This window comes from Xiphophorus couchianus, chromosome 23 (genome assembly GCF_001444195.1).
Source record: "Xiphophorus couchianus chromosome 23, X_couchianus-1.0, whole genome shotgun sequence".
Classification (NCBI taxonomy): Eukaryota; Metazoa; Chordata; class Actinopteri; order Cyprinodontiformes; family Poeciliidae; genus Xiphophorus; species Xiphophorus couchianus.
In genome coordinates, this window is record NC_040250.1 from 8,171,258 (window position 1) to 8,198,062 (window position 26,805).

Consider the following 26,805-nt stretch of genomic DNA (forward strand, 5'->3'; position numbering starts at 1 on the left):
TGTGAGTGAAATGGCCGAAACACTGACCCAGGACAGTTTCAGTTTACCTCCTCTCAGGGTTTCAAAGCTCCCCCGTTTGCACATGTCTTGCATCTGCACTGATCAGACTTGAACGCAGGATGTCAGAAAATGTTACAAAGCTTTGACTGGTTTCCTCTCGGCTGCTGTCTGTTCTTCACAGCTCACTGCCTTTAAATGGGGGGAAAAAAACACAAAATGTTGGACACAATGTTCTGCTGAGAAACTAAAAGGATGGTGAATATTTGTGTGTGGCCTCTGTAGCAAAGATGTTATCAAGAAGTAACCTAATCATTGCGTAAAATTAAGAAATGGACACTAAATGAGCTTGTAATTATGCTTTGGTACTGTGCATGTTTTTATTTTTTTAAGTTGTCTAGTTTGTCGTTCAGTGCCTTGACTACTACTACTTGAACATTAAATAAAGTGAAAAAAAAATGTTTTCTTACTTGCAGGTGCATTTAATGTAATAAAAATAGCATAATTTTTAATGCTAAAAAGGTATTACAGGCATGTAATGTTAGTCGATACCATCATGTTGGATACTGAAAATCTCCACATGGAGAGAAAGACATAAATGATTGTTGCTAATAATAAATCTTATTTAAACGCACTTTACATTTATAGAAATCTCAAAATGCTACAATAAATCAATTAAAACAGCATCAAACAAGGACCATAAAATAGATTTAAACATTAAGCGAATACAAGAAATGCTAAAGAAGCTGATTGTTTTTAAACCTATTTCTAAGCATAGTTATAGAAAGTCAATTGGAAGGAAAAAGTACAAAAATGAACAAAATTTTAAAAAACAGCATTTTTACTACAGAAATGGCAACTTATTTAAAATATGTACATATAATGTACAGTTTATGCATTTTTTTCAGGGCTCCTTTTTCATTAAATGCTGCATTACTGCAACACGGCATTCTGTGGCTCTCCTACGGTGTTAAGGAAGCCAGTTTCTTTAATGAGGGTGTCCACGCATCCTTAAAAAGTCTTAAATTCATGTGCCTAAAATTACATCCTTTAGATGTCTTAAATTCATAAAAATAAAAAAAAGTATTGTTGGCCTTATATATTTAATCACAGGGCTTAAATTTTGTGGTGGCAGGACTATTTAGCCAAGCCAACTACATTTATAAGCATTTTCAAAACTGCAAAACTGACCAAGATGCTGAAAAGACGTCACATAAAACATCACATTAAAGATGTAATAGCCAAGTTTTGTTTATGTAGTCTTTTTGTCTTGTGATATATATTTTTTTGTCAGTCAAACATTTGAGTCGCTTCTGCATTGCTTTCTGTTACTCCAGGCGGTTGAGGCTACCGCTAACTAGCTGCTAATATACCATTGCCAGCCATAGATATAAATATTCATATCTGTGTTGCTAGCTAGCAAAGGTATATTAGCAGTTAGCTAACAAGGGTATGTTAGCAGCTACTTCCCAGTAACCATTGTTTCTGGTTGCTGCCGTGGAAACAGGAGGAAAAACTAGCTAGCTAGCTAGGAGAACTAACTAGCTAGCTGTTTCTAGCTAGCTAGCTAGTTTTCTGGGCCTATCATTCCGGTAGTTTAAGTACAGATGTATCGCCAGTTGGCTTGACAACGTTCGTCTTCGCCACTGGCTCACTGTGTTGCTAACCCAAAATATGCTACATGAGCTCAATACTATGGGGCTAAGACTCTTACGTTTCTTTCGTGATAAGAGTCTTAAATGAAATGGGTCGGATGTTTGTCATTTTTGGACACGCCATGTTTTCATAAATTGGGGTTTATGGAGGTAAGTTTGTTGAAGCAGTTGTTTGATGCAGGTAGAAAACCCGCTGGAGAATAAAATCAGCCTCTCCATAAAGCTTATCAGCAGAGGGAAGCATGACGTGCATTTCCCGGCATGCAGCTTGGATACAGTCCGGACTTTGTTGTCCTCTGTCTCCAGATATGAGATTTTAATTTCTAGAGGAATAAAATAAATTGTATGGAAACAGAAGTTGTTTCTGGTACGTTTATTAAAAAAAATAAATGAGGGGTAAATTTCCGCTAAACAAAACTTTTGGGGAATTTTGAGATCTCAGAATTACTGAGATTTTTTCAAGCACATTTTTGACTTTTGGAGCTCAGAAATTTCTTTGGTTTTATTCTAGACATTTTCTGAGTTTAATCTCAAATTTCTAAAGAACGTTTTTTTTTTTTTTTGCGTAAATGTATGGCCTTAATTTACCGTTCGGAAGTGACTAGAAGGAATGTGGAAAATTGCACCGCATCCTGAAATCACAATCCCCTCTTTTTTATACCACACTCTTTCCTTCCACTAAACTTCCCGTAGTAGAAAAGTTTACTTCTTTAGAAGCTTCACAGTTTTAACTGAATTACTTAACCTTTCTTATATTTCAACAAATGAAGAGGCACAACAATAAAAGTTCACTGCGCCACCGCAGCAGAGTGAGGTTTCCTGGATGGAGTCGGTGCTTGTTTCCTCATTCCTCCCTCAATCCAGTAAAGGTTAATTCAGCCTTACGCTGCAGCCACACAGGAATGTGATTCTTCAAGCCTCCTCGGAACTTCCTGACCAGCGTAATTTCACCTGCTGCGGAGGAGGATTTGCTTCCCTGTGCATCTGGGTGTGATGGAGGGAGGAGTCCCTGCAGGTGGGAGCTATAAAACCAGCGGGCTGAGGATGAGGAGCCACAGAGAGCCGAGAAGAAGCCTTCATCATGGGGAACTGGTTCGTCAACAATTGGTTTTCAGCCATCATAATAGTGAGTCCTTATCCAAACTTCATTTGAGGATTTATTAGACCTTTTAGCGGAGTTTTACGCACTGATTTTGCGCGTAAGGGCAGTTTGCATCCTTTCTGAAAGAGATCCGTTTTAACGAACACTTTGTTTTTTGCAGTCCGTCTGGATGGGCCTGAACATCTTCATCTTTGTCTGGTTTTACTTCACCTATGAGCACGGAGAAAGGTTTTACTACACCCGCCACTTGCTGGGGGTGAGTAGTGAACACGACCGAAGCTGTGCTGCTTGTCAGAGCTGCAGAAACTCCTCGCATACTTCGGATTTTTGAAGCCAATTCTGATCCAAAGAAGCAGAATCAGGGGGAAATACCTGAGATTTGGAGGGATGGTTAAAAAGAGCCTGGCTATAGACATGGGGTGTACAAACTTTTTGTCAGAAGGATTCGCAGGACTGAAACATTTTATCTTTTACTTTTCGGAAATAAACTTACGTACTACGGCCATTGTAGATGGAATACATTTCCGCAAAAATCTCAGAATTTTTTGATTAATGTAAAAAAAAAAAAGTCTAGAAAAAAAACCCACTTTTTTTTTTACTTTTGAAACTTATTAAAAAACAATCTCAATAAAACATAGGTCAATTCATTGTAACAAAAACAGCATTTAGATCGCTCTCTCTTTGAAAACGTGAGCCAATTTTTAATGGATTAATGAATGTTCAAACTGTGTGTGGGTCTGAATTCGGTCTTTTCATCATCATCAATAATCCACATTAAATTGAGGAATAATTTGAGGTAACTGCATTTTTCCCTCCTGCAGTCTGCCTTGGCCTGGGCCAGAGCTCCTGCAGCCGTCCTGAACTTTAACTGCATGCTGATCCTGCTGCCAGTGTGCAGGAACCTGCTGTCTCTGCTCCGAGGATCCTTCGTGGTAGGACGATGTTTTTCACGCCTAATTTCACACCACAACCCACAATTACTGACAAAGACTCTAGTAGATTAAATCTGGTGAATATGTCAGCTTTGTCCTTGGAAAATGTAATAAAAGTTGATTTAATGTGCAGGAAAACTTAAAACTTCAAAAGGAAAAATGTAAAGGTTCAGTTAAATAAGGTGGGGAAAGGCCATTAAGAGCTTTAAAATTATTATTTTTTAAATGTACAGGAAGTGGGATTAAAAAAGATTTGAAAGCTGGATTTGACTACAAAGTAAATTTGTTTCATTAAAATTAAACTTCTGATGAAGCAGGTTTCTGACAGTTTTATTTAACATTAAACCTGACATCTGTGGTGACAATTAGACCTGTTGCAATAATCAATTAATCACATGATAAATTAAAACGAGCTCAATAATTTTCATTTGCATGATTTATTGTTTTATCTTTTCTCTATTTCTATCAAAAACCGAATGATAAAAGTCTTCAGTCTGCTCCTTAGCCCTTTTTTTAAGGACAATTTTGTTTACAGAGACGTTATAATTAGTTTTAATTGTTGTTTGTTTATTTATTTTCGATATTTATAATGTCTTTCAGTTCCAGTGTTAAATATTAATTAGAATTTAAAGTTTATTAATCTTTGAGAATGTGTTCTTGCATTATGTTACTTGAAAATGGTCTCAAAATAAGAATATTATCATTTATCACAATAACTTCTGGGACGATTTATCGTCCAGCAAAATTTGTTATGGTGACAAGCTTAGTGCCATGAGTGAATTATAAAAATGCAAATGTAACTGTTTACATCCGTTGCTGCCATGATTTTTAATGACTTATCACACGATCAAGTTTATTCGTGTGTGATTTTGAATTCATTTTACATTTAATGGAAACACTGCAATAGCAAAATGGTGTTTTATCGACATTAACAGAACAGAGGCAAAGGTTTGCGCACATTTGTGCGGAACCACTGCTGTACTGCCGTCAAATAAAACACATTCAGTGTTTTGGTGATTTTTTTTTACTGTTTTACTGTCCAAAAAAAGGGCGAACCGCGCTAATCAAGAGACAAAAAGAATTGGAAGTTATCTGCATAACAGTGGGAAGACATTTTTGTGCGCAGATATAACTGCATGGGAACACAGAGGATGCGCGCGCAACTTGCCTACGGAAAGAGCTGGCCGTTAAACGCTCACTGGTTGCCATGGTTACCCGCATTCGTCTGGCTGTTTTAGCCTAAGCTAGCATGTCGCCAGTCATCGCACTATAACCGTCTAACACAGCGCGATAAAATTTGTTATTCTACCAAATTAGCGACATTAGTAAATGAGATGCGTGTTAATGACCGGTAAACATTAAATGCAGATGAGTAGATAAATGACGAGAGAAAGTTCACCAAACGTCGGATATTACTAGCTAGCAATATTTAATTAATTTGTACTCGAATGGCTCTCAGTGGGATATATATAAAGTAGGCCACTTCAACACAGCGTCACGCATAGTCCTAACAAAGGGAGTATTGATAAGGTTTAAATGGGACAATGAACTGTAACACCACTCCTAACGGTGGCATTACGAGGCCGATGTTGGGCAACTTTCTGGTTTTACGGAGAGTAACGAAAATAAACATGTTTCTAACCCTGGCTTCCCTCCACGTTACTCTTTCAGCGCTGCAGCAGAACAATGAGGAAACAACTGGACAAAAACTTGACTTTCCACAAGCTGGTGGCGTACATGATCGCCTTGATGACAGGTGAACTCATGCATCCATTTCTAAACCAATCCCACAACTCTGACAGGGTCCTTACATTTATTTACCTCAATTTCTTTGACAATTAGTTTGACATTTTAAATCTGTTATAACAATGAAATTCCTTAATGTGTTTATGTTGGAGCAATTATGCTTCAAGATGTATATCTGTCTGATTTTCTCTTGTAAGCATATGAGGAAATAGAAGTGGAAACAATGGTTCTTTGTGGTCGTTTCTCTTTTTTAAACATGTTTCCTGCTATCTGTCATTTTTGTTCAGAGGTTAGCTATGTGCTAACTAAATTTTGAACCTAAATTTGATCCTTCAAAATTGAAGATGCTATAAAAAGTTGCTTGTTTTTCAAATTAAAGAATCTCAGTTGTGTTTCTATTTTCGGATTTCAGACAAAATAGAATGAGTACATTTTTTAAAAACAGTTAAAAGAAAGTCAGAGAAAGTTTCAGCCCTAATGACAAAGTAAAATCCTTGGACCAGTAATAATGTCTTAATTTCTGGATAATTTATTTGCAATTTTACAATAATACAGATAAAAAGGGCTTAAAATCCTGTAGAGATTTGTTGTCCCTTGTCAAAAGGACAGAATATTTTAAATACCTCTGGGTTTTTTGTTGGTTCATGTTTAACCTGCAGTTCATCAGCATTAGGATCCTTCCTGAGCGCAGGTGGTTCTGCAGACTGCAGAACCAGAACCAGAAACAAAGCGGTGACCTCTCTCCTGTTTACTCTCGCAGCCGTTCATACGGTCGCCCACTTGCTGAACGTGGAGTGGCTGAACAACAGCAGACAGGGAGTTTACGACAAGCTCAGCACCGCTCTGTCCAACCTGGAGGACACAGATGATTCACACGATTCACACGATTCACACGAGTCAGACGATTCAGACCACAAAACCACCTACCTGAACCCCATCCGCAAAAACAACATCGTAAGTCCTGCACTGAAGCCCACCATGTTTACATTTCCAATGCAAATAAATAAAAGTATGCCACGTTTCCCGATAAATTAAATAAAATCTGTACCGATGCAATCAATGCGGCATTTAGGATAGAAGAAAAATCACTTTTCCCACAGGAAACACCAACTTAAATGTGTTTTTGATTATGTACCACAGCAAATAGACCAGATTCTGCCATCACAAAGGAGGATATCTTTGTTTTCTTCATATCTCAGAAATTTTCTAGAAAAAACATCTACTGTACATTTCTGAGTTTGAAAATTTGCTCCAAAATTTCAGAAATTTTGAGATTGATCTCATAAAATGTCTAGAAAAAAACATGGACATTTCTGAGTTTGAAAAGTTAAAAATCTGAAACCCAGAAATTTCCATTCTTCATTTTTTTTCAAAAATTTCTGAGATTAATCTCAAAATGTCCGTTTCTTCTAGAAAATGTTCAAAATCAGAAACTTTTTTTTATTTCTGAGATTAATCTCAAAATTTCTGAAGTCCTTCTAGAAAATTTTCAGCTTTCCAAATTCAGATATTTTCTATTTTTCTTTTAGTAATGTCCTCGTTTCTTTTATAGAAAATTTCTGAGTTTTGTGACAAAAATGTACTCCATTATTTTCTAACCCTAACCCTAATATGCTGTCATACATAATAAACTGTACTTTTGCTTTCAATTCAGCAAAAAGCATCAGGCTGGTCTAATATTCTGAAATAGGATTAAAGATATTTCCTCTTGTTCTCTCGCTCTGCCTCAGGATCCGCAGCAAATCCCCACCTACTTCGTCTTCACGTCCATCGCCGGCCTCACCGGCGTCATCATCACTCTGGCGCTCATCCTCATCATCACGTCCTCCATGGAGGTCATCAGGCGCAACTACTTCGAGGTCTTCTGGTACACACACCACCTCTTCATCATCTTCTTCGCCGGTCTCGTCATTCATGGAATCGGGTAGGAGAGAATTTGTTCGTTCTTCTTCTCCTGCAGCGTTGTTGTTTATCTTGTCATTTACCCGCCCGTCTCATCTTCAGGTACATCGTTAGGAGGCAGGGTGAAGATTCGTATAAAAAACACAAACCCTTGTTTTGTCACAACCGGACAGAGGATTGGGGAAAGATTCCTGAGTGTCCCATCCCTCAGTTTGAAGGAGGGCCTGCTCAGGTTTGTGTTTTCTCACTTCAGTTTCTTTGTGCGATTCTCCTCCCGGTAGGAAGAACGTAATCATTTCTTCCTTTTTCTCCGTAGACTTGGTGGTACGTGATCGGCCCAATGGTTATTTATCTATGCGAGCGTTTGCTGCGCTTCATTCGCTACATGCAGAATGTCCAGTACAGAAAGGTAAAACATCAGTTTTATTATTATTTTCATGTGTTTTCTTGCTGCTGACTGATGTGAGAGCAGGGCCGGCCAAAGCCTTTTTGGGGCCCTGAACAGATTTTCATTTGGGGCCTCCCATACCAACATATCACCACCAGATGCTTCATCTTTCCTATGTTTATTAGCATAATTTGTAATTAGCTTACATCATACCAGTGTTATTGTTGCCATTGATTTTGACCTTCCAAGAGTAAAAAAACAACAACAACAAATTTGTTGGATTCTGAAATGCAGAATGGTATTTAAGTATGCATATGATTTTAACTATTTGAAAAGAACATTAAACACTACATTTACAGTAAACAAGGCGACAAGCTAATATATTATCTTTCCCCAACAGTGACCACAGTCAACAGCAGGAAAATATTAAACTACACTGCAAAAACACAAAATGTCACTTAGTATTTTTGCCTAGTTTCTAGTGAACATAGCTTGAAATAAGATAAAACTAACTTACATTCTTTAATATCGATTAAAAAGTACTTGTTCTATTGACAGATTATGTAACAAACAACATGAGGAACATGTTTTGTGAAATAATCTTCCATAGAACTGGTACTTTTTCAAATCAATGTTAATGAATTACTGGCTTAACATAAGCTCATATTTCTTGCTGAAAAGTTGCTTGTAAGTTTGTTTCGTCTTATTTCATGTGTAGTAAGATATTTGCACTAGAAACTAGACAAATATTCTTGGTAAGATTTTGTGTTTTTGCAGTGTATTATTTATGTAACAACTATAAAAATAAAACAGAAATAGTTAATCAATGTGTAATAACATGTAGTTCGCGTTATTCGATGTTATTTAAAATGTTAATATATTTGATCACACTAGCTTAGCGTGGTGTTGATCTTGGGGGCCCCCTGCTGGTGTGGAGGCCCTTAGCAGCTGCTTAACCCCCATATTCCCTGGGCCGGCTCTGACTGAGAGGTTTTTTTTGCAGATTGTGATGCGGCCGTCCAAAGTGCTGGAGCTGCAGCTGGTGAAAAAGGGCTTCAAAATGGACGTGGGCCAGTACGTCTTCCTCAACTGCCCGGCCATCTCGCAGCTGGAGTGGCACCCGTTCACCATGACCTCTGCCCCCGAGGAGGACTTCTTCAGCGTCCACATCCGCTCGGCCGGCGACTGGACGGACAAACTCATCGACATCATGGAGAAGCTGCCGGAGGGAGCGCAGGGGCCCAAGTAGGTGTTCGCATTACGAACAACAGTCAGGTTTTCCATCAAAAATCTAACAGATTGAATTTAGAGGGAAATTATGAATCTTGCTTTGGTTGTTAGTAGTTTAGGCTGTAAAAACATTAAAAGTGAATGATGTGAGGCATGTTTGATTTTATTTTCCCATCAAACATTTATTAGTTTCCCTCTTAACTGCCTAAGGTGGCAGTAAACATCTTGCCTAAAAAAAATTAGAAAAATAAAATAAATATGTAAATTAGTTTTGTTTTTTTTACACTTTTAGAAGCTTTAAAGAAACATAAAAGTACGGCAGAGCATTAGGGTAAAACTAATCAGTTTTATATAACTATGAGGATAAAGTTAGAATATTACGTGACTAAAGTCAAAAGTAATAATAAAGTTGTAATAACACGAGAATAGTCATACAACAATGAAGTCAAAATTTTTGATTAATTTGATTGGATACATTTTTGATTAATTACCGCCATCATACGGTATGGCGGTAATGAAAAAAGTTTTTTTTAATTACGAGAATAAAGTCCAAATAATAAAAACATCACACAATAAAGCCATAATCTGACAGTAAAATCTTATAACACTAATAAAATTGTACAAGAATAAAGTCAAAATAAGAATGTCATATTATGAGAATAATCATATTACTGGAAAAAAGTCATACCGTAATAAAGTCATAATAAAACAAGAATAAACGGGACTTTCTGACCTGCCTGCAGAGTTTCTCTGTTCTCATGATGCTGTTAATGTTCAACTACTGAGATTAAAGTCTGAATAAATGATTGCTCTTGCTTTCCTTTCGACGCCTCAGAGTAAAGAGGGCTGAATATGCAACATTTCTTCTTCTCTACTCTGTGTTGGTGTTTCTCCTGAAATCCCCAGTGAAACTCGCTGTAAGTTGTGACGTTTATTTGTTCTCAACCGACCTGCTGTCCGTCTTCAGGATGGGCGTGGACGGCCCTTTCGGGACGGCCAGCGAGGACGTCTTCGACTACGAGGTCAGCATGCTGGTCGGCGCCGGCATCGGCGTCACTCCCTTCGCCTCCATCCTCAAGTCCATCTGGTACAAGTTCAAAGACAACGACCCCAAACTGCGCACCAGAAAGGTGAACCTGCTCACGTTTCATCACGATGACAAACTCAAGGCCCGGGGGCCAAATCCGGCCCTTCAAGATAAAAGCTGTGTGCTTACGGATTATTTTATCAATCAAATCAAATTATATTAATCAGTCAGTCTAGTTTTTTTCAAAAATTCACGCAAAATCAAAAGGTCCTCACACTGGTTCATGCTAATGCGTAATTGTAAGTTTATTTACAACTTTTCACAAAAATGGTCAAAAACATCAAGTTTACGTGTCGCTAACTCCCACCTGCAGGTGGCAGTACTTCCTACTTTTATTATCATCTGTAATCGATATGGGGAGTAACAAAGCAAAATCACATTTACTGTCTGTTTTCAGCGCAAACATTTCTTGCTAATATCTGTAAAGTAGCTCCACAAAATCAGTGATTTTGGTTGCAAAAAAAAACAAAAAACAATCGTAAAATCCTGGATGGACGGATGAATGGGAAAAGATGTTAGACATTATTCAATTTAGAGCTGCAGCCACCATGTCGTGATAGTATGGCATGAAACAGATAAACTGTGAATAAGTCGAGCTCTCTGCCTTCTCCCTGTGGTAACCAGAAACAACCAATCACAGCCAGGAGGCGGGTCTTAGCGCTGTCAATCAGCGCTTTGACCCACAGAGTCTGTTGTGAATGCTAATGCTAGCTAGAATAGCTGCCAATGATAGTGGATACGCGGTTTTCCTGTAACAGTAAGTCGTTTCTCCATCATTAGCTCATTTAGCAGCGTGTTCATGAGGTTGAATGACAGCGCTAAGACCCTCCTCCTGGCTCTGATAGGTTGTTTTTGGCATTTCTTAAGATGGAAGTAGTAACTCAGGGATTAGGTGGAGGAGATTGATTTTTTTTTTTTACATTATCTGTCTCACAACATGGTGACAGTTTGAACAAATATGTAAAAAACATTTTTAATAAAAGTGACACAATGCAGCTTTAGAGACGAATTTAAAGCAGACAGATGTTTCTGCTTTAAATTCTGCGGTGCCATAGTTCTGACACACCTTGCTGTGTTTACTGGTCTCAGATCTATTTCTACTGGTTGTGCCGGGAAACCAACGCCTTCGAGTGGTTCGCTGACCTCCTGAAGGCGCAGGAGAATGAGATGGAGGAGAGAGGCATGGGGGATTTCCTCACCTACAAGCTATTTCTCACCGGATGGGACCAGAGCCATGTACGAGTCAGCGCTCCAAAGTCCAGATTACCCGTCATCATTTCCTCATGAACGCCGCCATAAAACCTTTTTTCTTTTTCCTTTTACTCCCATCAGGTGAATTACATCATGGTGAACATGGATCAGGAAACGGATGTGGTCACCGGGCTCAAGCAGAAGACTCACTACGGCCGACCCAACTGGGACAAGGAGTTCGAACAAGTCCGCAATGAGAACCCAACGTAAAGCAGACGTTTTATTTCATGTCCTCTTTTTGGAAAAACAAACATTTTTATTGCTGTGCTGCGCATTAGTGCCATTTTAGATGAGGAAAAAAAAGAGATGAATTTCTGCCAAAGAACTCAGAAGTACTGAGATTTATCCCAGAAATGCTCTAGAAAAAACTTGAAAAGTTCTGCGCTTGAAAGGTTAAAAATTAGCTTGAAACAAACTAACTTTTAAGATTAAATCTCGGGAATTTTCTCCAAAAAATAAGAAAATTTGAGTTTCAAAATTAAAAAACTTGAAAAACTCAGAAATATTCTTCTTCTTTGGAGAAAATGTAATCGTAAAATGTCTGTTTTAAGTTTTTTAATAAAAAAATCCCTGAGATTATTCTCAAAATTTCAGATTTTTCTGAAAATGTTTTTGACTTGTGGCACTCAGAAATCTTATGGATTTTTCTAGAAAACTTCTGAGATTAATCTTAAGATTTTAGGGTTTTTTTCTTGCAAATTCTCAACTTTTGAAAATCAAGGATTTTCAAACTCTTTCTAGAGAATTTCTGAAATTAATCTCAATATCAGCTTTTCCTGCCAAATTCTACAGTTCGAATTTCTTGTTTTATCAGAAAAATTTCAGTTTTTTGGCAGAAATGTACCTTTTTTAATGCATTGTCATACTGAGCGCATCTTAAATAAGTATCACATTGGACTTCAACTCCAAAAATAACAAGGAGTAAATTATTTTTGAGTATTAAACAGAAAAACAAAAGAAACAAATAAACAGATTTGCAGCCGCTGATGTTTGGTTTTGGTCGTCTGCAGGTCCGTGGTGGGAACGTTCCTGTGCGGACCCGAGGCACTCGGGAAAGTTCTGGAGAAGAAATGCGGGAAATACTCAGACGTGGATCCTCGCAAAACCAAATTTTACTTCAACAAGGAGAACTTCTGAGCCAAGAACAAAACGACTGCTGTTGAACAGCTGTTACTGAGGGCTGGTTCTGGTTGGGGAGGAAATTCACAGATCGCTACTGACCTTAAAGATTCACACCCAGCTGCAGAACCGGCCGGGTGGGTTTGACTTTTAAATCCACTGGAAAGCTCAGGCTTTGTTATCATGAATCATGAAGTTAGCTCCAATAAAGGTTTCATTGTTACCATGAAGTGTGAAGCTAAAATGCCAATTTGTTAACTTGATGTGTATTTTTGAAAAACGCAGCTGGTTGTGCTAATTTGGGATAATAATGGGCTGATTTTAATGTTGAACTGAACTATGTAAATCCAAACCCAAATGTAGAAAATGTTTAAAACTTTACAGCTTTTCCTTTTAAGAAAAAATTACATTTTTTACTGACTGCTAAGGCTTTGTATATGTTGTGGTTTTAAAGCTGTAAATATTAAAATAAAGTTTACATATCTGTTACAGGAAACAAAGTGTTTCAAATCAATTATGTCTCTTACTTGTTGAGGAAGGTGGTTTCCTGGAACCAAACAAAAGTTTTCCATCTCACATTCACTTCTTCCTGACTGGAAACAAAGGCAGGTAAACAAGGAACAAGGTAGCAAATTAAAGACAGTGGCATTTCTTCCTGTAAGAGTTTATTTTTTATTTAAAATATTTTTAATTAAAAATAAGGAGGCATTTTGTGACTTCTTTAGTTTTATTGACAAAACAGTTTTGAGATTTTACAACAGTTTGGTTTAAAGGAAGGAAACAAAAAACGTGTCCATCTTCTGAAGACATTTGGATCAAATCTACGCTCTTCATACAAAAAGAGAAAACAAAGTTATGATCTCCTACACTGCAAAAACACTAAACATTACCAAGTACTGTTATCTAGTTTCTAGAGCATTCTTGAAATAAGATCAAACTGACAAGAACCATTTTAGCAAATAATTCCTTAATATTGATTAAAAAGTAGCAGGTCTACTGGCAGGTTATTCACTTATTGGAAAAATGTGAAATATTCTTTTTTATTTCAAGTGCACTGAGACATTTTCGCTAGAAGCTAGATAAAAATACTTGGCAATATTTTGTGTTTTTGCAGAGCGGCCAGTTTCAGCAGGCAGCTCCTGCAGCAGGAATGAGTGAAAACATCGTTAAAGTCAGAAAACTCCTTCCTGCTCCAGGCGGGAAGCCGAGGAGGAACGCCACCTCAGAGAATCACGGAGCGCCGGAGGCGGTTTTCTGAATCTGCTCCTTGAGTATGAGGATGCTCTGCCGCTGCTCCGGCGGCAGCATGGCGATCTGCTCTGGGGTCAGCTGCAGCACCTGCATGATGAGGGCGGCCTGGAAGAGACGGGACGGCGTTAAGCGGCGCCGGCAGGAAACATCGGCGGCGCCGTTGATGAACCCACCTTCTCCTGATCCTGAGTGGAGACCTGATTCTGGCCGGGACTGAAGCCTCCTCCTGAAGGCGGGACACCAGAAATACCCGGACCCTGCAGGACAACAACACAGCCTCAGCTCAGTTCCCTCACTTCTTTTGCATTTTCCTTCACCTTATAGATCACGTGTGTCAAACTCGAGGCCCGGGGGCCAAATCTGGCCCGCCGTAGCTTTTTATGTGGCCCTTTAGACTCCAAATTACATCAATGAGTCCCTCCATCTTTTCACAACTCCTCAAAATTCACATGAAATAAAACAAATCCCCACATTTTTTCTGATTTTATTACAAATTTCTTCTCAAAATTGGTCAAAAACATTGTTTTTAATTGACTGCTGCCTCAGTCTTACTTGACGGCAAGTTATAGTCGGTGATCAATTCGACTAGTAATGAAATGTCACATTTAACATCATACGTTAGCACACATACAAAATTTCTTACAAATATTTCTAATTTGGCTTCATAAAATCTGAGATTTTGATTAGAAAAATCACAAAATCCAATCACAGCTGTTTATTAATATGTTAACAGTTTGATGGGTTTTATCAATACATTCTGGCAAACTGGCCTTTTAAGAACATTAAGATTTTTCCCTAAATGAAACTGAGTTTGACACCGCTGGTACAGATGCTCACTGACAATAACTAGAATTGGTTTAGCTGCTAATGTGTCAACATAACGCGGTAAATCTTAAATGAACGCCTGAAATGTAAAAGAAACACAGAGCTTCGGTACACTAATACGACAAGATGACAAGGTCAGGAGAAAGTTTTAATTAAGAAAAGAAATAGGGAGCGAGAGGGACGAGTTCAGTCAGTGACGGTTTCTGATGTGGGTGATATGGGCAACTCCACAGGGCGGCATCTGTGGGGCGGCGGCATGAGCGGCAGGAAGAATTTGTTTGTCAATGTCGTGGATTGTTGTAGTCAGCTTAAGATGGGAAACGGCATTCAGTCAGAAACTAACAAATGGGATTTTACAAAAACAGAAAGATATTAAAAAGTCGAGCCGATTAGAAATCACTCTCAAAGACTTTTTGTTACGTGGGCCACAATGGTCATGTCAGAAATGCAAGAAATGATAAGAAAATAATACCACTAATTGTGATTTTTATTATTGTGCTAAAAATAAATGCAATATATTACTTAAAAATACAGTATAAATTTGTAGGAAAAAGACGTACGAATGATTGTAGATTAAACATAAATGAGGTTTCATTAGGAGAAAAATTACCAATAAGTTCATATTTTGAAGATTCTATTTTCTTGTTTTGGAAAATTAGTTTTTGTCCATTTTTAATCAACAACAAATCCAGTAACTGGATAATAAAAAAAATTGTGTGCATATTTTTGTTTTCAAGAAAACTTCAAACTTACGATTCAAGTTTGGTTATTAAAAGGCAAATACTTTTATCATGTCATTGAAGGATTTTAATTTATCATTAAACAAAAGTCTGTGCTGGTGGGTCAAATTTCTAAAACTCTCAAACTGCAGTCGGGGGCCACACAAAAAAACCCTAGGGGCCGCAAATGGCCCCTGGGCCACACTTTGGACATCCCGGAGTTGGAGGCTAAAACATGCAGAAAGTCTCAGCAGCTGGAAGATGTTTTTAACCAAACAGAAGACACATTTAAGGCTCCGCCCAGTTACCGGTCTTGCAGGCGGAGGAACGTTTGGACCCATGGCGTGGGGGACCGGGCCCTGCATCCCGGGCACCATGGGAACCCTCTGACCCGCCACTGGCCCGCGAGCGTCCATCGCCCTCGGGTCACGGCCTGAAGGAAAACAGGTAACGAGCTTTAGGAGAATATGATGCTGAAACTCAAATCTAAGACATTTTCAGAGCCGTGTGAATGAAATTTAAGACCTGTAACAGAAATGCAAAAGAAAATCAATAACAAACAAATCATATTGGTTGGGAATGACAAAGATGAACATTGTCCAGCCAGCTGGCAATACATTTTCACTTAGCCATGATGGAAGTCAAATATGCTAGCTTTACCCTTAGCAACAAAAGAGTATATTAGCAGCTAGTTAGCGGTAGCCGTAGCCGCCTCAAGTAGCAGAACACAGCAACGAATTCTGCCCGCGATAAAAAGCTTTGCGCAACAATAAAGTCCCGCGAGAAAAAATGAAAACTACAGAAAATATGAGATTAAATAATCCTGTCACAACAAAATTTAAGACCTGTGAATAACATGTTTAAGGCCAACTCATTTTTTAAATGAATTTAAGACATTTCAAGACTTTTTAAGGAACATCTAGCTCAGTCTACAGCTGTAAAATTATAACTCTGATTAGTTTTTATTTTGTTTTGTTAATTCATTGCTAGCTGGAGTTGATCTTAGCTCTGTAACAAACATAATTCTGATAAATTATCTTCCACAACGCGTTTTTCTCCGACTCATACCTCTGGGTTCCATCGGCGGTCCCCGCGGCTCCATCATCGGCGGCCCTCGCGGGTCCACCATCATGGTCCGCGGCTCAGGCATCGGAGGGCCTCTCATTTCGGGCGGCCCGCCTCCCATCTGAGGTCCGCCACCCATCTGAGGTCCGCCTCCCATCTGAGGTCCGCCTCCCATCTGAGGTCCGCCTCCCATCTGTGGTCCGCCTCCCATCTGTGGTCCGCCTCCCATCTGAGGCCCGCCTCCCATCTGAGGCCCGCCTCCCATCTGAGGTATATGTACGGGCGGAGCCTGGTGAGGCGGCGGAGCGGCCATGTAGCCCCGGCTAAATACAAACAGTTCAACCAGATTTACATTTTTAGGATTGATCACCGCTTTACAGATTGATAGCTTTAACAAGCGATCGGTGCACCGATCTTTAAAAAGCCCGACCTGCCGATTACGATTTTGGCCAGAACTGCGGGACACTTTCAGGAGATCACACACATTTGGAAGTCGCATATATTTGGTAATCTCAACGACCACGTAAAAAACAAATGTATGGCTACGATCACAGAAATCGTGAACGTAGCTAAAATTTAAACAAAATCTGAAGATTGTTTCTGAATCGAACCCTAAAAGTCGGGACTGAATAGTTTGACACTGAGATTCGCGTCTCTACTCCAGCCAAACAAGCTGGACTGACTCAGAAGAACCAGATGAACAGAACAAAAAGACGACTTCTCGTTAGTTTACAATGGAATGGAGCAGAGAGGTGCCGTTATCCAGTGGAGTGGTCAGTACTGTGGCGTTAATCCTGCTAACAGCTGTTGATGTTTCTTACTTGGGGTCGATGACCTCTCCAGTGACAGACAGCAGAGTTCCTCCTCTGGGGTCATTGGGTCCGTCGCCCAACAGGCCTCTGGGTGGGATACCGCCCGGTCCTACAACAACAAAAAAAATAAAAATCAATCAAAGCCAAAAACCACGTCATGAGTTTTCTTTAGCAGCGCTGAGTGGGCTGAATTTCCTGGCAGACACACACACCTATAAAAGGTGTTGGCTTTAATGTCAGTCCCGAGCCGTTTTGGGTCAGGTTAAACCAGCTCGCTCCAGACAGCGACTGGCAGAAAGACCTGCAGGATTCTCCAGTCTAAAGCAAAAAGTCCCACTGCGAGACATCTGGGCCGATTTCACTCTTTGACCAACTCAAACACACATAAATGTAACGAATGCCGTCCTATAAATAACATGTAATAAGGCTGAGTGTTTCTGTTCGACAACAGCCGGTAGTTTTCCCCTTTCAGAGTGATTAATGTTTAAATGCTCCACCACGTCTGTAAGATCCTGGAAAATATTAACTGTGCAGGACAAGAAAAAGCTCTTTGTTTTGGTCTGGAACCGTTGTTCTCAAAGAGAGAAGCATTTAGACAAAAACAAAAGACTAAAGAAGATCCAGTGCAAGCGTAACGTACTTAACTGTGAGTAGCACTACTTCAACATAGTTTTACACAAGTGAAAAGTAAAAAATAGCCATCAAAGAAATTTGTCAGGAGAAAAAAGTATTTGGTAAAAAGTCTACTCACGAACTGAGTAACTGATCAAAACATCAGTCATTTAATATCTAAAAAATTACATCATCAAACAGACCAAAATAAAAAGCTCAGTGGAAATTTTGGAATTTTAAGAACCAAAATGACAATAATTGAAATTAGTAACAAAAATAATGAAATCAGGCAAGAGAAAATGTCTCCCAATCAGTTTATTTGAATAAAAAAATGATGAAACTTTAACAAAAACTGCAGGTGTGTGTCTGTGTCTGGTGAATTTTAGGTTAAAACATGTTTGTTTTTCATTCAGTAGGTAGAAAATCCAGAAATTTTACTCAATTTATAATAAAATCAATCAAACCGTAGTAAAAATACTTGTTTTTTTTAAAACAGTCACTCAAGTAAATGTAACTAGTTACTACCCAACTCTGATAACCTTATGTGCCAATCATCGCTATCACTTGATCATTATATTTTATGATAATAATAACAACTATTTTATTATTATTATTATTATTTATTTTTAATGCCCTTTCACTCTGCAACATCCCTGCTCTGGTTTTTCAAAATGATCCAATTTTAATTAAAATGCTCAACAAAAGGAAAAGATTTTTTATAGACAAACAGCAAAGTGAGTCTCAAAAACCACAAACATGGAAACTGATTGGCCTGGATCTGTCGACAGAGAGGCAGAAATTTTAAAAATAAAATTAAACATCATGCATAAGCTGGAGCAGGTCACACTGATTAAACACTTCAGTGTGGAAGTTGTAACTGAGAGGAGAAGCTGCAGCTTTATAAGCAACAGAAATAGGTTTAAAAAAGGAGCAGGAAGCTTCTATAAACTTCTCCTTAAAACAGTTTCAGCAAATAACAGGAAGCTGAACAGTTTCCAACAAAGCGGCTTTGTTTTTATCCTTTAGAAGAGTCCAGTTGTACAGACAGGCTAATGTTTAGCTAGCAATGCTAAATGCACAAATATAAGGCGGTACAGACAGCTGGGCTACCACCCTGTATTTATTTACAAATAATAATACAATCATATTTAACTGCAGAGCTGGGCAACGCTGACTGCCCTCTTTAACACATGGTTACCTGAGGATAGACAGAGAGAAAAACAAAGATAGAGAGACAAAAAAGATACCAGAGGCAAAGATACAGAGAAACAAAGAGAGAAAGATAGAGGCAAAGAAAGACAGATAAAGAGATAGACTGAGCTAGAAAGAGACAAAGACAGAGAGATAGACAGTGACAGACATACAGTGAGAGAGAGAGAGATAGATGAGAGAGGTGTGAGCAAAAAAATGGAGCAAGAGATCAAGTGAACGAGCGAGAAAGAGGAGAGAGAGATCAGCTCAGTTGACATCAGCAGGTCAGGTCTTTACAAAAAGTGGCAAAAGGAAATGAGCCAAAAAAATCTCTGATTCCGACACAGAAATAAGAGAATTTCATGACGAGAAAATCTCTTCAATTTCTTCACTAAATCACATTTATCTGAAAAAAAACATACTTCCTAAAAACAAATCTACATTTTCCTGGCAGCAGCCAATCACAGCATGTTGGCATTTTGGATCATTTCGCAGAACCATGTTCAGAAAGAAAAACAAAAGACGTATGATTATTTGAATGAGTTCAATAATTCCCGTTTGCATGATTTATTGTTTTCTATTTTCTCTATTCCTACCAAAAACTGGATGACAAACGTCTTCAGTCTGGTGTTTTGGTCTCAATTAGACCTTTTTCTGAAGGACAGTTTTGTTAACAGTGACTTCATAATTCACTTTATTTGTCGTTTCTGGTGTTTTGTTTATTTACTTTGGATATTTAAAACACCTTCCAGTTTCACTGTTAAATGTTCATTAGAATTCAAAGTTTATTGATCTCTGATAATTTATTACACTACTGGAAAATGGTCTCAAAACAACAATATTATCATTTATTACAATAACTTCTCGGACAATTTATCCCCCAGCAAAATTTGTTATCGTGACAGGCCTAATTATAAAGCATAATATTACTTTTATAGACAAATAGTTGAGGATGATTGTGAAACTGATCCAAAAGCCCTTGAGTTTCTGACCCGGTATCTTTTCATACCCAGCCTCTCCTTCATGACGCAGCATTTTCTGCACCAGTTATCATCGCACTCTCACTCTCAGTTCATGAACAGCCTTGATAATCGCTCTCAGGGTGCAGAGTGAGACAGCGAAAGGCATTAGGGAGAAGCAGACATGCAAGCAGAAACAGTGGAAATCAAACAGTGAAATCCACAGATTGCCCTGCATGTGGACAGCGTCTGTCCTGCGGAGTCTACTGAGCTGTCAGGGGGACTGAGGGGTGACAGTGATACCTTGAGGCCGCTCGAGAGCGGCGGGTCCGGCTGATCCTGTGGGGGAATTCTGTAGGTTTCCTGAGCCAGCATTAAAGTGAAAAGAACAGGAGACACAGGACTCAAGACAGCGAAGCGGCAATTTGGGGCCAATCACATCATTGCATGCACACAGAAAACACAGGGAGGCTTCACTTTCAAATGAAAACGTGTCAAACGTGCAGAAAAGAAAGAATCAATTTTCATATCTGACATTGAGCAACACAATGAAGAGGAAACGAATCTGATCCAGCTGAGAACATTAGCAGAGGCTCTGGTGACACCTAGTGGTCGCAGTGAGTCACGGCCGGTGCAAAAATTAGATTTAGAAAGTATTCAAACTAGAGCTGCAACTAACTAACTTATTCTGACGATTAAATGATTAATCAGATAAACAAAATTACACATTCTGCAGATTTTTCATTTAACAAATTAACCCTTTTCAGATAATATTAGAAAAACATTAAAAGATTCAAATAAATAACTAAATTAATGCTTCATATTAGAAAATAAACCTAAAATGCAATAGCGGCATTCTTTTAGTAAACATTTGATCATTTATAGCAAAAATTCTACAACTAAAAAATACTTCTGACATCAAAATGTGAAAAGCTCCGTCCTTTCTGCTTGACTTGACATCAATGCGGTGCAGAGTTGAACTGTTTATTTTGTCAATTAAACAATAATTTCATAGGAAAAAAAGTTTCCTAAAACAAGATTTGTTTTATTCATACAGAATTTGAGCCAGGTGAAGCTAAAATTATAACACTAGAGGAGTTCTGGGTAGAACATTTTTACCGATGAAGATTTTTTTCTTTTATGTTAAATCCAAATGTTGCTAAATAATCAGTTACTAATTTAGTTGACGATTACTTCAAAAATCGATTCATCATTATTAATCCAATTGTTTCAGCCTAATTCTGAAATATGTGCTGTCAGAAAAAAGGGAACTTTTTGTTGTAAAATTAAATTGAACGACTTCCCATTTAAATGTTTACAGATTCATATTTCAGGACGTCTTTGGAAGTTTGTTACCTTCACGGGTTTTCCAGAAACAAAACGCTCCTTGACTCTTTAAAATAAAAAAATCCTTCCCTGAGTCTTCTAAATAGAAATCTAAAGTTTCAGGCTGAACTCCAAGTACTGAGGAGTCATCGGTCACCTCCAGCAAAGCCTCTCAAAGCCAAATCGAGGGAATTCAATTGAATCGGTTTTAACCTTCGTGAGGTTGTAGGATCATTTATCGCTTCTAAAAAAATTTTTATTCATGGAGGAGCTCATTTCAGAGGGCTACAGTCTGTAACTTATTTAAATTTTTTTTTTACAAACCCAACCTTCAAAACAGGGTGTTAATCTCAACCATTTTCTCACAGGTTTCTACGGCGATACTTTGGAAACCTAAAAGAGCGTGACTCTAGCTTTGCTTATACAGATAATTTAATGCAAAACGTCCCCCGATGATTTATTTCTGCCTCCGACCACAGACTGCTGTCTTCCATGGCGTCCGGCGCTGCTGCCACCGAGCTCAGCACAGATCCACGCTGCATTTCAAATCAACTCCAAATGTGACGCCTGATCTTCATAACCCAGGAGGGATTTCAACGCACGTCGCAGAAACTCAGAGAAACCTCAGAAATCAGACATAACCTTTCCTGTTTGTGGTCAGTTGGAAACCAAACTACATTTATTTGATAAACAGCAGAATAATGAGACAGATGGTGATGATGTCACGACTTCCTAAGCTTCTGATAAGTTAAAAATAGACACACTTGTGGATGTGCTTCAGTGCAACACCTGCTCTATGTATGACATCTAAATCTAAGTATATTAAAATGTGGGCCTTCACAACTCAGATTTAACTTTGGGTGCAATTTTATAAAACCTGAAGGTTCGTCTGCAGGGAGACTCGTCGAAATAGACCTGAGGCAAGATCTCAAAACATCAACAGAGGAATTTCCAGATGAAGAAGAACCCCGAGCATAAGAAATTCATATAAACTTACAAATCTGAAGAGAGATTAAAAAAATATCAACGTAAAATGTGCATTATTTTGGTATTTAGCAGATAGACATAATCTTGGTAATCCTCACTGACCAAAAACCGGAAAAGAACCGATTTAATGTAAACAATATTAAATACTTTCTTTGAAGCCTGTATACTTTCTGAATTTATGATAATTTAACTGCATTTGTGCAACACTTTTCGATGCTAAAATGTTAGTTTTAGATTTGTTCGTTTTAAAAAGGAAGCCTCGCATATTTTTAACGTGATTTGGGTGATCGATAGTTTGTTTACTTTTGCCTAAATCAGCTGTCGAGTTTGTTAACTTTTAATTGGACGTTTTTATTCTGTGATTCTCTTTGAGTTTTATTTTCATATAAAGAAAAACCGGTCACTACAAACCAGAACGTTCAGTGTGTTTGCTGGTCAGATGTGTTGGTTGGGGGAGCAGAAAGTGGGAAGATTTTAATCTCATCACCAGCATGTTTCTGGGTATTATTAACATTCGAATCTGAGAAGTATAGAAAATACTTTTGAGACTACGTCTTGAAAGTTGAATTTTATGCTTCAAAAATGATGCATGACCTTAGTTTATTAGCATATTTACTCGACCACATTGATGCAATGCAATCCTTACTATGGCCTCGAGTGAGTAAAATAAGAAACGAATAGCGATTACCTGGAGGTCCGATTGGTCCGGGTCCTGGTGCAGGGCCCGGTCCAGGCATGTTGGGGACGCCCATGTTGGAGGGCTGCATCATCTGAGGGGCTCCATTCACATGCATGACCGGCTGATAAAGAGACAAAGCTCAGATTAATATGGTGGGCGATATGGAGTTAAGAGTTTTACTGCTGTATTTTGTTGAAGTATTGTGAGAACAATAAAAATTACAATTAAAAAAACTTTATTACTTGTTTTTTAGGTATCCGTATGGTTGTGAATGCATGGTGTAGCATTAATACCAACAAACACACAGATGCTGCTCTTGATAAACATTCCCATTTGAAATATGTTTCTTCAGGACGACACCTGCTTAAAGAGTGTGACTTAAACTGCACATAGTAACTGCATTTAATCAAATTTTCAAATTTGCTTAAATTCATCGATGCTCTTGTGGAACAAACCGGTGGAAAAAATAGTAAAAATAATAATTTCTTATAAGATCATTTTCATGATAATGATGAATAATGCAATAAATGCACACTCCAAACTACCCCTGTAAAGCGTTTGCCTGCTTTCAGTCTTAATTAATTTTTCTTTCATTTTCAATCTTCATTAAACACAATTATAGAGTTTATAGTGATTATGTGTGATTTATTTAATCACCTGAGGACAGTGAAAGCTTGCTTTAAGTTTTTACTTTATGTGAATCCCAGAAATCGAAGCAGAGCCTCCAACTTCAGTCCTTGAGAGTAAGTATCATGTAGCTTTTGGAAGCATCCTTTTTCTAACACACCTGAATCAAATGGCTGGATTTCCTCATTTAGCTCTGCAAAGATCTGGCAATGAGTCATTTATTAGATTAAAGTGTGTTTGGGCAAAGACGCCCTTATAAGTTACAGGATAGTCACTCGTGAGGACTGGAGTTGGAGAGAGGGTTGGCGTTTATCTTACCACAGGTTGTGGTTGAGACACCTGCACATTGGGCTGAACAGGAGGATTGACAGGCGGTGCTCCTCCACCCTGACTGCTGGACACCAGGGGCTGAACAGCTGTTTGACGATGCAACATTTTCTGTACAAAAATGAAAAGCAGTTTCATCAAAATCTTAATACCCAAATCCAATTCCAAATGTTGCCATGAAGAACAACCTATTTGTCTTTCTTTCTTTGCAATAAACGATAATATTGTTGTTTTGAGACCATTTTCCGGTATTATAATTGGAATGGCATAATAATGCAAGAACACATTCTCAAAGATCAATAAACTTTAAATTCTAATTTAACACTGGAACTGGGAGGCGTTTCAAATATCCAAAGTAAATAAACAAAACAGAAACAATAAATAAATGTAATTATTTGTTGTTTCTGTGAAGTCTATGTAAACAAAATTGTCCTTCAGAAAAAAGGGGCTAGTTGAGACCAAAGCACCAGACTTTCAGTTTTTGGTAGAAAGAGAGAAAAGAGAAAAACGACAAATCATGCGAATGGAAATTATTGAGCTCATTTTAATTTATAATGCGATTAACTGATTTATTGCTTATTGACACGAATAATTCTCACCAAAGCGATCTCCGGGTCAACGATCCGCATCACGACCTGCGCCTGCAGCAGAGCGTAGGCCAGCTGCGGGTTCTGCAGCAGCATGTTCCTCGCCTCCTGGGGGCTGTTTTGTACACACAGCTGGGGAGAGAAATCAAATTTCACAAATAAAACATTAGGTTAAAAAGTACACACTGGGTGGAAGCTTCAAAATACACAAAAGGAGGTAAACAAAGATGCAGGTTCCAAGTCAAACTTTCATACAATTACAGACTTACATCAGCAGAGTTCTCGCTACATTTAAGCTCAGTTTTTTTATGTATTAACTGTGACATTTTGGACAGTCAGTCACACAGATCCAGTAAACCAACTTACCTTCATTTGTTTCATCAACTCAAACATCTGCTCAGGTGGAAGACTCGCCACAGCTCTGCTGATGGACTCTGGAGCCTCCTCTGGCGACACACTGTCTCCAAAAGGAGACTCGATGATGGGGGTTCCGGTCCCCAGACCTGTGCAGAGAAGGAAGAACGGTTTCTTCATACACAGACAGAAATTATAACCACATCTCCTTTGCTTTAACTAATGCAGTAACTTACTTTTGAGCTCTTCTTTATTTTTTTCACTAGCTGCATTGTCGACTCTGAGAGCCCGACCACTGAACTCTCTCCCATTCAGGTTCCTCATGGCGCTGAGGGCCGTTTCCTGGTCCTGGTATTCACAGAAGCCATATCCTTTTGGCTTTCCTGTCTCTCTGTCATACACTAACCTGAGGAAAAACAAGGGACATATACTCACAATAACATCTACACCATAAAAAGAAGCAACGGATGACACATATCAATAAACTACGGCATCATAGAGAAGATTTTTTTGTTTAAATAATTCAATTAAAAAAAAAACTTAACCTCATTTAGATTCATTATATACAGCAGAGGTGTCAAACTCATTTTCATTTTGTGCCATATCAAAAATGTGAATGTTCTTAAAGGGACGGTAGTGCCCGATTGTACTGATAAAACCCATTAAATTGTTAAATTATCAATAAATAGCGAAATTTAGCATTCAATAAGCGGTTCTTAAAATTAAATAATATTGAACATCTTTTCCAATGACCAGTCCACCCAGGATTTTATGATTGTTTTTGTGGTTTTTCTGCAATCGAAATCACAGATTTTGTTGTGCTAATCTAGAAATATTTGTAAGAAATTTTAACGATATTTGAGCTAGTATATGACGTTAAAGGTGACTTTTTATTAATCGCTGTATCGGTCACAGATATAACTTGACATCAAGTAAAGCTGTGGCAACAGTCACTTAAACCAAATGTGTTTGGAAAACCTTTAGGTAAAATCAGAAAAAAAATATGGGAATCTGTCGATTTTGTGTGAGTTTTGTGGATTTGTGAAAAACTGGAGGGAATTATTGATGTAATCTGGAGTCTAGAGGGCCATGTAGAAAGTTACGACGGGCCAGATTTGGCCCCTGAGCCTTGAGTTTGACACATGTGATATACAGAGTGATGTTTCTTTTTCAGAATAGTTTTAATCCAAGGAATGCAGGAGTTGTAGCCCGTGTTCAGGTTTGACTCCACACCTGTTGAATCTCCCCCAACAGTAAATATTGAATAGCATATACTTCACCCACCATCTTAAGGATGCGGCTGTGCCTGTTTCTTGCATCCAACTTCCTGCTAGGTCAACAATGTTCTCCAGGATTGTGCATTCATTATATGACATTTTTGTATGCAATATTACAAATTCACGTTTTAATTCAATTGATTTACAAAAATCAGCTACCTTATCTGATATATTCTACATTACTTAGAGGCACTTGTATTAATCAAAAACAATTGATGGAGACAATTATGTGCACTTTTATCCTGGTAATGTTTCTCCTTTACTTACCTGAAGCTGACAACAAGTCCAACTTCGGAGAATATGTCTTTCAACTGCTCTTCTGTGGCTTCATATGGAATGTTTCCAACTGAAATAAGAATTCAAATGACAGAATATTGAATAAAAACAAAAAGAAGCTAACATTTCAAATTACAAAGCTATTTGCTTATTAGCGTTGAGTTTTGTTCCTCCGCTACATGGCCGTATGTGTAAGCTAGGAGGTCTCCATTCATTAGCTGATTTCTTTTACTGTTTCATGCTTTGACCGCTTCTATTAAAGCTGAACTCACCGAAAACTGATCGTAGTGACCTATCCACGGCTGGGTCTCTGTTCGCGGCGGCAGCTGCGGCCGCAGCGGCCACGGTAGCTGCAGCAACGTTCGCCATTTTGGGGACCAGAATGAACGTAACACCGGAGGATGTCAAGCAGGAGACAACATCCGGTTGTTAGAAGAGGCGCCACGCTCAAACACACCAGCAGCGCGACCTCTCTCGACCTCTTGAAAAATTTCACTAACCGATCCCCGAGAGTTTTAATTG

General features: G+C 38.5%; 2 protein-coding genes across 3 annotated transcripts; one reads left to right on the forward strand and one right to left on the reverse strand.

The window, feature by feature from the left end:
• The first annotated feature begins 2,535 nt into the window (after positions 1-2,535).
• nox1 (NADPH oxidase 1) lies at positions 2,536-12,905 on the forward strand. Its single transcript, XM_028008293.1, has 13 exons — positions 2,536-2,778; positions 2,915-3,010; positions 3,576-3,686; positions 5,358-5,442; positions 6,193-6,386; positions 7,163-7,356; positions 7,437-7,566; positions 7,651-7,743; positions 8,726-8,967; positions 9,920-10,082; positions 11,129-11,275; positions 11,372-11,496; positions 12,301-12,905. The coding sequence occupies exons 1-13, from the start codon at positions 2,734-2,736 to the stop codon at positions 12,425-12,427; spliced, it is 1,752 nt and encodes a 583-aa protein (XP_027864094.1). The 5' UTR covers positions 2,536-2,733; the 3' UTR covers positions 12,428-12,905.
• Positions 12,906-13,117: 212 nt separating this feature from the next.
• On the reverse strand, positions 13,118-26,796 carry cstf2 (cleavage stimulation factor, 3' pre-RNA, subunit 2). Of its 2 annotated transcripts, XM_028008294.1 has the most exons (13): positions 26,556-26,796; positions 26,275-26,353; positions 24,967-25,136; positions 24,743-24,879; positions 24,389-24,508; positions 23,781-23,900; positions 22,845-22,956; positions 20,147-20,206; positions 17,091-17,190; positions 16,273-16,592; positions 15,513-15,637; positions 13,834-13,917; positions 13,118-13,765 (listed from the first exon to the last, which is right to left on the reverse strand). In XM_028008294.1, exons 1-13 carry the CDS (start codon positions 26,650-26,652, stop codon positions 13,640-13,642), a joined length of 1,650 nt encoding a protein of 549 aa, XP_027864095.1. In that variant the 5' UTR covers positions 26,653-26,796; the 3' UTR covers positions 13,118-13,639. The 2 variants fall into 2 exon arrangements, with proteins under 2 accessions (XP_027864095.1, XP_027864096.1); XM_028008295.1 differs by lacking the exon at positions 20,147-20,206.
• Between the last annotated feature and the right edge of the window lie 9 nt (positions 26,797-26,805).

What these genes read in the sequence shown, in the direction of transcription:
- nox1 (XM_028008293.1), top strand. Translation starts at nt 2,734, where the DNA reads ATGGGGAACTGGTTCGTCAACAATTGGTTTTCAGCCATCATAATA. An exon ending in GGTTTTCAGCCATCATAATA is followed by an intron (nt 2,779 to 2,914) that starts GTGAGTCCTTAT and finishes TGTTTTTTGCAG; the next exon opens with TCCGTCTGGATGGGCCTGAA. An exon ending in AGAATGTCCAGTACAGAAAG is followed by an intron (nt 7,744 to 8,725) that starts GTAAAACATCAG and finishes TTTTTTTTGCAG; the next exon opens with ATTGTGATGCGGCCGTCCAA.
- cstf2 (XM_028008294.1), bottom strand. Translation starts at nt 26,652, where the DNA reads ATGGCGAACGTTGCTGCAGCTACCGTGGCCGCTGCGGCCGCAGCTGCC. An exon ending in GTCACTACGATCAGTTTTCG is followed by an intron (nt 26,354 to 26,555) that starts GTGAGTTCAGCT and finishes TTCTTATTTCAG; the next exon opens with TTGGAAACATTCCATATGAA. An exon ending in AAATAAAGAAGAGCTCAAAA is followed by an intron (nt 24,880 to 24,966) that starts GTAAGTTACTGC and finishes TTCTCTGCACAG; the next exon opens with GTCTGGGGACCGGAACCCCC.